A 12,747-nucleotide genomic window follows, 5' to 3' on the forward strand; every position below is an offset into this window, starting at 1 on the left:
GCCCCTACTGACAGCTGTGTCAGTCACAGCACTCTTACCGTAGTCGCTGGATCTTGGACATGACGCCGGACAGGCGGTATATGCCCCGCACTACGCCATTCTGCTCAATAAACTGAGCACAGCTCTGCAGGACCTGGGGGACTACAGAACAAGGGACACTGGTTAGCTTAGCTTCTTACTCAAGTCCTGGATCAGGCCGTGCCCTTCTCACATCCCATCCTCTAAGCCCAGCCAAGATACTGCTTGCTTCCTCCAGAGGGGAGAAAGCTGGCAGAGACAGCTGTGAGGAAACTGCACAGAGATGTGTTCTTGGCTTTCCAGAAATGCCACGACCTATCAACAGCCTGGAGAAAGTAATTCTGGCAAAGCCACAGACACTGCAAGTCCCATCACAGCTCCCTCGGGAATCTAAAGACCAGAAGAGCTACAAAAAGGATGCAGGATGCTCTCTCTGGCCAGAAGGCTTCCTACGTTTTCAGGCTGAAACAATTGCTGGCTATGATCTCCCTTTCACCTTTAGATGCCCAATGGAGCAAGATCTCAGGAATGGGCTGTTCCTTACCATCACGGCCAGAGCGGAGAAGGTGCTCCCCCAGGTCACACCCAAACACCCCTTCCTTCTTTGGCTCCGGCTCCGCCGCTCTCCTTGGACGGGCCTTCACCAGGGAACGAAGGAAGGGGATGAGCTTGCCCCGTCTCCTTGGCACTGCACAACAAAACAAAGAATCCAATTCATTTCAATTTCAGGCTTGGCTCAGTTGGACAAGGCCAAACATAATGCATTCAACAGGGCATGTAACAACGGGAAGAGCATTCCCAACAAGGACATGCAAGAACAGATTTTCCCCATCCCTGGAGGTGCCCAAGGAGCTTAATGCAGTCCTCTTGCTAAGCTTGCTGAACTTGGGCATTAACAAATCCCCTGAAACCCACATTTTGATCCCATTTTACTAACCCGAATTATCAAATGTAACATACGTACCTGGCTCTGGCAATGAATTGACGAGGGAATCGGGAACTTTTCCTCTGATGAGTTCAACGCACTCACCAGGGAAAAGCCCAACCTGTAATAAGAACAAAAAGACAGGTGGGCATTAGCCCAAGCCCAGAGCCAAAGGGAAGGTCCTCTGACACCGACACAGGGCAACCGTTTGTATCCAGACGCCATCTTGTGCAGGCAGAGCACCTCCAGCCTGAGATACCCGACTGTACTGAAGTTCTGCTCTCTAGTCAGAAACGTGTGCCTACCTCAAAGCCACGCTTGCCTCTCCAAAAGGGGCTCAGCTCCTTTGGTGGCATAGAAACAATGCTCACCAGATCTCCGACCTGCAAGAGATTAAATCGTCAATCCCACATTCAGAAAATCTGGTAGGAAAACACATCTCAAACGACTGCCTCCTTCTATGCATGACAACAAGGAACGCCTCTAACTGCTTACCTCAAGGGAGAGCTCACCCGGCCCCTGGGCGACGTAGGACTTAATAACATGGGCTGCCGCAATCGCTGGAACGTTAATCGATGACACTACACGCTCCAGCTGTGGCTTCCGCATGTTATCAGCCTGCAAAACAGAGAACAGACCGTGGTCAGGAGCTGAGGACAAACCAGGAGGATTTGAAGATGAGGAGCACATCTGCAGAGAAAGCTGCAGCAAATGCACTCCGTCCTTATCAGGAGCACTTCAGAAGGAGCTGCACGTCTCATCACAGTTATTTCTCTTCCTGGCGTGCATTGCCAGGCCATGCAAAGATGCATCTCTCTCTACCCAGACTAATCAGCAATGGCACTGGCGCAGACAGCTGGCCAGGCCCTTTTTGGCCCATTCTTTCATGCAGGAGAGTACATCTGCAGCTCCTTCTAATGGCTCAACACAGTGAACAAAGACCAGCCAGAGCTTCATACTGTACCTCCGTCGCTGCCACCTCAGGCTCACGGCTGATCCCACTGCACGCGACGCCCATCACAGAAGCTGTGAAGAGCTGGAACAGAGCAGAAACACACTTCTGTTTTCTCTATTCACACAGCACAGTATGGACACACTTCTTCAGAGCTACCCGTGCATACCCTGCGGCAAAACCATGCAGGGGGACAAAACATGGCACGTACCTGGCAGTGAGATCACCTCAAGCTATCTGCAGCAGTTCCTTGTCGCTTTGCTCTGATGGAATGAGAGCAAAAGCTGCACCGAGGCAGTGGGCGGAGGGTGAGGAGAGGAGAGAGAAAGAGCAGGTCAGTGAGCAGGGCTAAGACAGTCATGGAATAACACACACAGCACAACCGTCCCATCCACTTGCTACAAGACATGCTGAGTCTCAGGCTACGTGATGCCTGTCCACCCAGCAACTTTACAATGCTTCCACTACTGAGCAAAGACAATGGAAGAAGCACGGGACAGGTGTCAACTTTACTGATACCCCCTTTGGAACGTGTGTACCAGGGGAGAATTACGTCTGATGGTCAAGAGTAAGCAATACGGTGCTGTGAGCTCCGACAGCCAGCAGTTCTCAACACCTCACTGCCCACCCATCCATCCCACACCAGCTCAGCTTACCTACAAGCTGCTGCACATGATGGTGTGAAGAAAAAAACACTAAAGGAACTAACTAACGGCACTAACTAACTAAAGGCACTAACTAACTAAATGCACTAACTAAAGTCACTAACTAACAAACAGAACTAACTAACAAACAGAACTAACAAACAGAACTAACTAACTAACAGAACTAACTAACTAACAGAACTAACTAACTAACAGAACTAACTAACAGCACTAAAGGCACAAGAACAACAAAGCAACCAACCACTCCGACCACTAGCTCACCCACAAAGGAACACAGAACGCACCACTCCTCCCCTCATTCCAGACGCTTATGACATCACCAACAGCCAACAGCCTGGTCCACCATGACCCCCCACAAGGCGGGGAGCCAAGACCACGTGGTCACATCTGATTCCAACACGGCACCACAACATTCCAGGACTCAGTGTGGGCTTGGAATTCTATCCTGGTGTGGCAGCGCAATGGGAGGTGTTAGGGCACAGCTGAAGAGCTGACAGACACCGGACGTTTCCAAAGGAGGGTGCCAGATTAACTCTCAGCATTCTCTTGCGGGACTCTTAGGAATGCTTCAAACCCATTTTCACTGCCTAGCTCATTTCTAGAAAGTCCAGTTGAGAAATGCTCACTTTGTCTGGGGAACGCCTCTATGCATCATGAATGAAAAATAAAATAAAATGTGCACGCGACCCTATGAAACTTACCTCTCTGCTCTTGCTGTCAGCCAGACACCTCAGATGAGCATGACGTGTCCCTGCTCCTGAATGAAGAACCACCCAAGTCTGTGTTCCACTCTGCTCCATCACAGGGTCTAAAAGAAACACAGACAGAGATGATTGCAAGATAATTTGAGCAGACAAATAGGAAGGGTGCACATGAATTCTCTTTAGCAAGAAATACTACTTGAGAATCCACAGACAGTTTTTTGAGAGGTAGTATGAATGATGAACAGAAAGAAAATAGATTCATTAAAATAACCTAGTTAATTATCTCCCCATCAAAAAAGCAAGCTTTCTGGGCACTGTTACCAGCAGCTCCTAGAACACCTTGCACCACAAACTGCGGCACATACATTTTCTTCCCACAGGTCCCTCCCCTTTCTCATTACTGTCAGATTCACTCAGGTTAAAATACATGGATCAGAACAGCCATTCAGTTCTGATGAGGCAGGATCCCACCACCGGGATGTCCCCCAGTCCCATTCCCTGCTTTTCCCAGCATGGGTTGGGAAATCAACAGCAACTGACATCACCTACCCAGACTTCTGCAGGGCCTTCCATTTGGTCTCACATCACAGCGAGAAGCAGGAGAGCTCTCGTGGCACAAAGCTCGGGGCTGCAGAAATCAAGGCTGCCTCTAAGATGTTGTTTGAAGCACCATGTGGAACTGGACATGAGACATGAAAGACAGGGCTGCATGTGCAACATCAGCGCTTCCTGCAGAGCACATCGCACAGCTTTAGGCACACTGCAGAAGACTCACACAGCACCTGAGAGGTAACAGCTCAGGAAGGAAAACCTTACCCCGTGAACACAGCCACAAGCTACTCTCTTCTTCGTGGCCTTCCTTCACACTCAGTATTTCCCTCAAGAGTGCTGCTCAAGGTGATGCTGTCTCCAGCTGTCGGCCACTTGCACTGCTGGATGCTGCACCCACAGCTCATTCTGCTTGGGGCAAAGCCTGCTGGCTTCACTGCAAACCACAGGCACAGGCCACAGCCTGATCCACCTGCTTTGTCTGAAAGGCTTCTAAGGCTGCTCTCATGGGATCCCTTCTGCTGCTCCTTCTCTCTGGGCAGGAAGCTCTACTCTCTCAGCAACAGCCAAGAGCTGGAAGGCTGGAAACGCCTCCAATCCCCACGGATGATTCTGTCTACAAACACAACAGCTGCCTGCTCTTCAGCAGGGGGATGCTCACCCAGCAAAGCGCTCACCCACCAGATACCTTTTCCATAATCTCAGAGCTGTCACAACAGTGCAACCCTCTGCACTGCATTTCCAATCAAGGTAAACATAGATCTAAACTACTCCTTCTGTGTTCATACATAGATCCAGTTTGGGCTGGAGATCGAGAGCTCAATACAACAGATATAATGTGAGGTGCAACTGGAAGACGTTTCTCCAAGCCAACAAAAGCCAACTCACCAACCATCAGCCAGGTCTTGCTAATTCGGATGATCGGAGCATGACGGAGGGGGTCGGACATCGGACCACAAGTGTCCATTTCCACTGCAGCTCCATCTAGAGAAGAGCATCAATCAGCAGGTGAGAATGAATTCATTCACAGGCTGCACAATGAGTCTGTTCTTGACACAAAAAAAACCACACTGATCCCCCACCAAAAAAGGGAACGGCAGGAGCTAATACGGACCAAAGAGGTTCTTGTTCCTACGCCTCATCCTCTCACCACAGGTCTCAAATCCATTGGACTCCAGTCACTGGATTCATCCTGGCCTGGCCCAAGACCCGGTCCTACCATAGAATCATAGAATTACCCAGGTTGGAAAAGACCTGGAAGATGATGAAGTATAACCACAGCCTACCCTAACTCTAAAAACACTACACTAAATCATATCCCTGAGTACCACATCCAAACGGCTCTTAAACACAACCAGGAATGGCGATTCAACCACCTCCCTGGGGAGCCTATTCCAGTACCTAACTACCCTTTCTGTAAAGAAGTGCTTCCTAATATCCAACCTAAACTTGCCCTGCTGCAACTTGAGGCCATTTCCCCTTGTCCTCTCACTTGTCACTAGTGAGAAGAGACCTGCCCCACTCTCACTGTAAGAGTATTTCAGGTACTGGAAGAGGGCTTTAAGGTCTCCCCTCAGCCTCCTTTTCCCCAGACTAAACAGCCCCAGCTTCCTCAGCCTCTCCTCATAGGGATGATTCTCCAAGTTTTCCATGAGCCTTGTTGCCCTTCTCTGGACCTGCTCCAGTAACTCCATGTCTTTCCTGTGCTCAGCTCCCCAAAACTGAACACAGTACTCGAGGTGAGGCCTCACCAATGCCGAGTACAGGGGCAGGATGACTTCCCTAGTCCTGCTCACCACACCTTTCCTGATAAAAGACAGGATGCCATTGGCCCTCTTGGCCACCTGGGCACACTGCTGGCTCATATTCAGCCGACTGTCCATCAGCACACCAAGGTTCCTTTCCATCTGGGAGCTTTCCAGCCACACCAGTGACCAAAATGCAGGACCCGACTCTTGGCCCTATTGAAACTCATGCCGTTAGCATGAGTTAACCAGACAGACCCTGGGATGCAGACTGCTCTCCAAAGCCCAGCTGCACACCAGCAAACAAGAAGTTGATCAGATCCAACCCCAAGCAAGCACCGAGCCTCCCCAGGAAACTTTGCCATCAGCTCCGTCATCGCTTTTCCTTTCCTCCACACCTCAATCCCAAAGTACTTCCCATGTCTGCCAGCATGTGTTACCTCCCACCTTCTCATCGCACAGTGCTTCAACAGCTCCAAATTTGCTTCTGGGGCCCTCCTTCACCTCACTGTTCTAACACTCAGCTGTCGTCATGATTATACCACATCCTCCTCAAAATAAACTGATTCTCAGACTAGAGGAATAGAAGGCTGAATCTGAGACATCCTCGGTCTGCAAAATAATATACTGCTTGGAAGCAAAGCTGTGTGCCAAGGAGCGCAGCTGCAAGATGCAGAAGAAAACTCACCATGCTGCCCTTCTCCTTTAGAACAGAAGGAAACACCACAGAAAGACAGAGCAGGCTTCACAAGCTCAAAATCCAGCACATCAAGCTGGCAAGAGATGATTCTGAACTGCTGTCGTTTACACTTGTCTCCACAGTGGGGTCCGTCCAAGAGAGCTGAGAAGGAACTTACTGGTAGTGGCAGGGCCCTTCCTTGCAGCACTCCTTCTGGTAGTTCAGATTCAAATTACACAGAAATCCTAGCACAAGTTCTCAGTGAGAACTGCACCTAACATTCCTCCTTCTACAAGCAAACAGGCCCAACACGTGGTCATGAAAATGCTTTCATCAAAAAGAAGCAGAGATGGCACGGCAGGACAGACGTACTCGGTGTGCACGTTTGAAGCCATTTGAGAACCTAGTCGTTCTTGCTGCAGGACCCCTGACTTCTGTTAAAAGCTGAATGGTCCCCAGAGCACCTGTTTCCATCAGCTGCCACCATCCAAAACAGCCAGCCTTCTTGCAGTCACCTGGCCCAAACATCCCTTTTGCTCTACACTTGATTCACAGAATCACAGAATTGTAGGGCTTGGAAGGGACCTCTAGAGATCATCAAGTCCAACCCCCCTGCCAAAGCTGGCTCCCTACACCATGTCACACAGGTAGGCGTCCAGGCAGGTCTTGAATATCTCCAGAGAAGGAGACTCCACCACCTCCCTGGGCAGCCTGTTCCAGTGCTCCGTCACCCTCACTGTAAAGAAGTTCTTTACGAATGTGCGGAACTTCCTATGCTGTACTTTCATCCCATTACCCCTAGTCCTATCCCCACACACTACTGAAAAGAGACCAGACTCACCACTATGGCTCCCACACCTCAGGTATTTATAAACCTGGATCAAGTCCCCTCTCAGCCTTCTTTTCTCAAGGCTAAACAGACCCAGTTCCCTAAGTCTCTCCTCATAGGGGAGATGCTCCAGACCCTTCACCATCTTCGTGGCCCTCCGCTGGACTTTTTCCAAGAGATCCCTGTCTTTTTTGTACTGGGGAGCCCAGAACTGGAAACAATATTCCAGATGAGGCCTCACCAGGGCAGAGTAGAGGGGGACGATCACCTCCTTCAACCTGCTGGACACGCTCTTCTTAATGCACCCCAGTATGCCATTGGCTTTTTTGGCTACAAGGGCACACTGCTGGCTCAAGGTCAATCTGTCGTTCACCAGGACGCCCAGGTCCCTCTCAGCAGAGCTCCTCTCCAGCAGCTCTTCCCCCAGCCTGTACTGGTGCATGCAATTATTTCTACCCAGGTGCAAGACTCTACACTTGCTTTTGTTAAACCTCATCTGGTTTCTTACTGCCCAGCTCTCCAGCCTGTCCAGGTCTCGCTGAATGGCAGCACAGCCTTCAGGTGTGTCAGCCAATCCTCCCAACTTCGTATCATCAGCAAACTTGCTGAGGGTGGTCACTATTCCCTCATCAAGGTCGTTGATGACGACGTTGAACAAGACCGGACCCAGAACAGACCCCTGGGGGACGCCGCTAGTTACAGGCCTCCAGCCAGACACCGCACCGCCAACAACAACCCTCTGCACTCTGCCAGTCAGCCAATTCTCAACCCATTTAACCGTCCACTCATCTATCCCATACTTCCTCAGCTTTGTTATAAGGATGTCATGGGGGACATTCCTGCAAGTGATGGGAGCTCGGCATGCACACCATCCTTCCAACAGCACATCCCTGCAGCAAGGGATCACAGCGCTGGCACAGCTGAAACAAAAAGGGTGTGTGGCATTTTGTTAGCACTCAGTGTGAACAAATCTACCACTGAGCAACACCGTAAGGCCCCACTCACCTCAGCACAGGTGAACCTGTAACCCCAGCCTTCCCCTATCCATGTGCACATGATCACCCGTGCGCCACCCTCCGTGCTTTGCACACTCCCATGCACGTACTGCATCTTCTGCCCTCCTTTGCATTCACAGACGTGTGCCAACCATCCCTGGGAACACGTACGTGCCTACACCTTCCACAAACACCCCTTTGTGTGCACCTGTGTGCAACCCAACTCCTCAGCAAACGCACGCCTTTGTGCCACCATATCCACGCACTCACCACGTGCCCTCCAGCATCACTGCTGCCTCCTCTGGTACCGGACCCGCAGATGCTTCAGAGCTCATTAGCATGGACTTCCTTCCTCCCCTCAGCAGCTGCTCCTGCACTCACCTTCATTCCTACTCAGATACCGGCTGCTTCCTGCACCAGCTGACCTGCAAGACACAGAAAGGAAAGGTGGGAGTCATTCAAACGCACAAGCCCAAGGCTGCGTCACCACCACGTATGGCAGCCTCGGGAAGTCAGCTGCAACTACAGCCTTTGTCAGATTGGAAACAGGCACCGTCAGTTAAGTGTGACCTCTGAACTCACTGCCACCACCTGAAGTAGGCACTGAAATCGCTCACTTCACTGCAGCTGGTTACCTCCAAATTCTTTTGTTTTTGGGAAATGATGGACATGGAATTAAAGGACTCCAAAAAAATGACATCTACTTCATTGTAGGTGGCACAGGTGGGTGAGTGACACAAAAGATGTGTCCTTGGTTCCCAGCCCCTCTATTGGTTACCTCGGTGGCTTGCAGTAAATAGAACTTTCCCCCTTTTGGAAGAGTTCACCTGGTGGTTGTTTTGCATTGCTTTTTGAGTAACATACACTTAGGGTAGGATGCCGCTCTCAAAATACACGCATCTACATGCTGGAGATAAGTTAGAGAGGCACTTGCAGCAGAGGCCATCCTACAGCCAGCAATAATCTGTAAAGTACAGGCAATAGAATTCAAGGCACCATTTATTCTCTCTTAAATCTACCCCATTGAGGATGATGAACCATGTCTGAAAACTGCCTCTTCCTTCTCTTCACTGATCACACTGGGAGCCTCAGATGATGCTCTCAGATGCACATGTTCTAGATAGGAATTTGTTGTACAGCTAGATGATGTGAAGGCCATCCCTTCAGCTTATACTTAGAGGATATTTGCTCCCACAGTTCCCTCAACAGATCATTCCTGATTTACTGTTAATGGAACAAGCTGGAGTGAGATGCCCGTTGCCAACACTACCCCAGTGCTTTGGGTAGTTCTCACATTTGTGAAAAATGGTTCCTCCTTTTACTTAATTTTAAGAGAAATTCTCAGTGCTTCAAGGTACAAGTAGAAGGTTGCTATTCACTTTAACCACATTATAAGTTAGCTCTCACAATAATCTTATCAGGAGACAGTTGAAGGAATCAGACCCCAGAATCTCTCCCATCTCATTACCTTTCACAGACAGAGAGGCTTTGGAGGTTAGACCATGGGCAGTAAAAATGACTTCCCCAGCGTCAGTAGGAGTCACACTTTTGATAAGGAGAGTATATTTCCAACCCACGTCAGAAGCTTTAAATCACCCACCACTTTCCACTCTGCTTCCATTCAGTGTCCACTTGAACTCATCAATACTTTCATGGGACAGAATGCATTCAAAAGTACAATCTTCTCCCTCCGGGATTTCAGTGTTTTTCAGCCGTTTGGTAATGCCAATATTCAGCTCTGGAAGATAAGAGATAGGTTAGTATGAGGTTTATATGGAGAAAAGGCATTTGTAACCGATGTGAGTAGCAGTCCTGGTGTTTTAACTCAGGATTTGCAGAACATGGCTGTGTTCCTTACTGATGTATTCTCTAAGACATTCTCCAATCAGAATTACCAGAAAGCTATTAAAAAAAGAGACGTGAATCTCTTGGCTTTGCTCTGGAAGAACTACAAGGAGAGCAGCTCAGTCCATGGAGCAGAATGAAGATTCAATGAGCTACAGAGGGAAAAACCTAACAGAGAGGACAACTCTAGGATGCTGCGTGAGAAAAAGGGTTTTGCCTATGACAAGAAATGTTTCTATTAGCTAATTTGTTTCCATCCTACCCCTACTGGTGTTCAAACCATTTCTCCATTTTAGGGATGTTTAGAAAGGAAACATTTCCAGGACATTCTTGACGTGTTTGGTGATTTTCATGGCAAAAGGAGATACATTTACATCAGAAGCAATTGGAATTTTCCAGACTTCATGAAGACAGCAGTCTTCTCTGCAATTAAACAGGCAAAACAGAACAACGTGATACAGAAGTTGAGACATTTCCAGTTGCTTTCAGATTTTTAAAGAGGGATAAATAAATCTTTACCAGTACTGACAACACCAATATAGAAACTAAAGCGGTTTCATGTCTGTTGAATGAATACGCTTTATGGAATTCTGAACTAATCAGTAGGAGAATACAGGGAACAGGAGGGACAGCCTGCATTGCCATGGGTGGGACTGATATCATATGAAAAAATTGGGATGCAGCTCTTCTAAAGCTGGAAAACTGGCATTACCCTCACATGGAGCAGAGCTCATACAGCAGGCCACAGTATTAAAAGGATAAGCTGCTGAACACTTTTGATTTTCCTGTTTTATTGACTCCTTTTATCTATCTTCTATTTCACACATCAGATGTTTATACTGGGGAAAAAACATCCACCAAATGCAAAAGAAAGGAGAAAGAGGAAATCCTTCAAACGCTGAGCGAATTGAGTAAAAGAGCTTAATTGCTGGGGAGAGCAGATTAGAATCACAGTATCCTTAGAATTGGAAGAGACCCTTAAAGGCCATCTAGCCCAGCTCCCCTGCAATAAACAGGGACATTCACAGCTAGATGAGGTTGCTCACAGCCTGGTCATTAATCATTCCAGAGTCAAAACACTCATTGAATGATATGCGTTCGAATCCCCCCCTGTGGTGCAAGTGGTAGAAGTGCCGCTCTGCTACAGAAGAGGTTCGAACCCCTGTGTTGGACTTGATGATCTCTAAGGTCCCTTCCAACCCGCACGAAACTATGATACTATGATAAAACAGCCAGTACTGAAACAGCAACCCAACCTGGTTGCAGACTGAGAGAGAAAATGAGAGTTCACCAAAGTCATGGGACAGGACACATGTTCATGTTCATGCAAACACTGAACCCAAGTGGCCACATGAGGACAGCATCTAGTAGGAAATCAGAAAAAAGAATCCTTTCAGACGTCCCTTTGGAAGGTGGCATCTACCAGGGCACAGCAGACCCGTGTGTTCAGTAACCAGTCTGATGCTTCAGAGCCCGCTGATGAGCTACAAACTGGGGTTTAAACAATGCAACACATGGTGGGAAAATCTGTCTTGAGCATAAAGAAGAAAGAGAAAGGTATCCAAAATGACTAATCAAGAAATGCCCAAACTGCCCATGAAGCATTTCTTCCTGTGGTGCAAAATACCACAAAAGGATTTATTTGCTCTTTCAGTTAAACTTACCATGAACATTTAGGGTAGCTGGTGTCTTGTCTTCAGCTGCTTGGCATGTGGATGTTTCCTGATCTTCATATTCACACTTGTGAATCATGAGACTTCTCTTATTTCCCTGGGAAGTAATGCACACATTTTTACTTTGACGCAGCTCCTTCCCATCCTAGAAGGGAAAATATCAAGTCAGATCTCCATTAGTCCTTCCATCTCTGCACTGAGCAAAGGGAGCCTTCAGATCTATGCTTAATTCACCCACTCCCCTAGAATTAATGGAACTGTGCTTACTGGAACATATGCTGAAGCTTAAGCACAGTGCAGTGTTTTCAACATGTAGGAATGGCTATAGAACACGCATAAATTCTGGCTGACCTATGACAGCTTAAAGCACTGTGGAAAACTGTTAACAAGCCTGTTTGGACATCACCTTGAATAAATGACGTTATCCCCAAGTAAGGGAAGGAACAGCTGAGCACCGGGGAGGTACACAAAGTGCCAGAGCAAATTCTCACACTGTCAGGTGCAAAGAAAACTGAGATTTCACCCTAAAACCCAGTTCACAACAAGGCTACAAAATCCTGGCTGAGAATTTCTGTGTTAGAGTTGAAGCTCAAGACTGTACTCCAACCAACAATACTTTGTGCAGCAAGACCTCAGGAGTTCACAAGAAACCCAAAACAAACTTCCATTTTGTCATGGTTTTGTAATTTTGCTATCAGTATCAGTATTCCACATCATAACATCATGTAAAGTATGGATACTTCTATTGAATGTGCAGTCCACAGAAGAAGACTACATATCCCAGAGAACAACAGGGTTAATGATAAGTCACGGGACCAGGACGCTGTATAATCTCGTTCCCAGGCTGGAGTGCCCTCCTTCTTCTCTCGAACTTCTCGGAGAGTGGGAAGCGTTCCAGCCGTGTCGCCTAGAGTTCACAGTAGGCCTCTCGGTTTTCGGGGACTCTCTCTCTCTGTTTCGTTCAATTTGTTAGCCTCAATTATATTATATTGTGTTATCTTGTATTTCGGTATCATATTTAGTAAAATAAGTTTTTCCTCCTTAGATTGTCGCTGTTTTATCCCACTCCCTTTTTCCCCCTCCTTTCCGGGCCCCGGGAGGGGGGCCCATGGGGTGGCTTCCCCTGTCACGGGCATAGGTAAATCTAAGTAACCCGTGACACATTTCA

The 12,747-nt window shown here is 48.2% G+C and overlaps 1 protein-coding gene and 1 long non-coding RNA gene across 2 annotated transcripts; both read right to left on the bottom strand.

Moving 5' to 3' along the window:
- Window positions 1–34: 34 nt before the first annotated feature.
- LOC146753568 (rho GTPase-activating protein 32-like) lies at window positions 35–1,557 on the bottom strand. Its single transcript, XM_085529385.1, has 5 exons — window positions 1,439–1,557; window positions 1,249–1,326; window positions 983–1,064; window positions 563–706; window positions 35–141 (listed from the first exon to the last, which is right to left on the bottom strand). The coding sequence occupies exons 1-5, from the start codon at window positions 1,550–1,552 to the stop codon at window positions 35–37; spliced, it is 525 nt and encodes a 174-aa protein (XP_085385511.1). The 5' UTR covers window positions 1,553–1,557.
- A 542-nt stretch (window positions 1,558–2,099) lies between these two features.
- LOC146753569 (uncharacterized) lies at window positions 2,100–8,492 on the bottom strand. The gene is made up of 5 exons (XR_014940038.1): window positions 8,332–8,492; window positions 4,702–4,797; window positions 3,814–3,943; window positions 3,262–3,368; window positions 2,100–2,179 (listed from the first exon to the last, which is right to left on the bottom strand). It is a non-coding gene; the product is annotated as an uncharacterized LOC146753569 (long non-coding RNA).
- Window positions 8,493–12,747: the final 4,255 nt, after the last annotated feature.

Source organism: Coturnix japonica, chromosome Z, assembly GCF_054131305.1.
Source record: "Coturnix japonica strain WE chromosome Z, WE-NBRP24, whole genome shotgun sequence".
NCBI classification, from domain to species: Eukaryota; Metazoa; Chordata; class Aves; order Galliformes; family Phasianidae; genus Coturnix; species Coturnix japonica.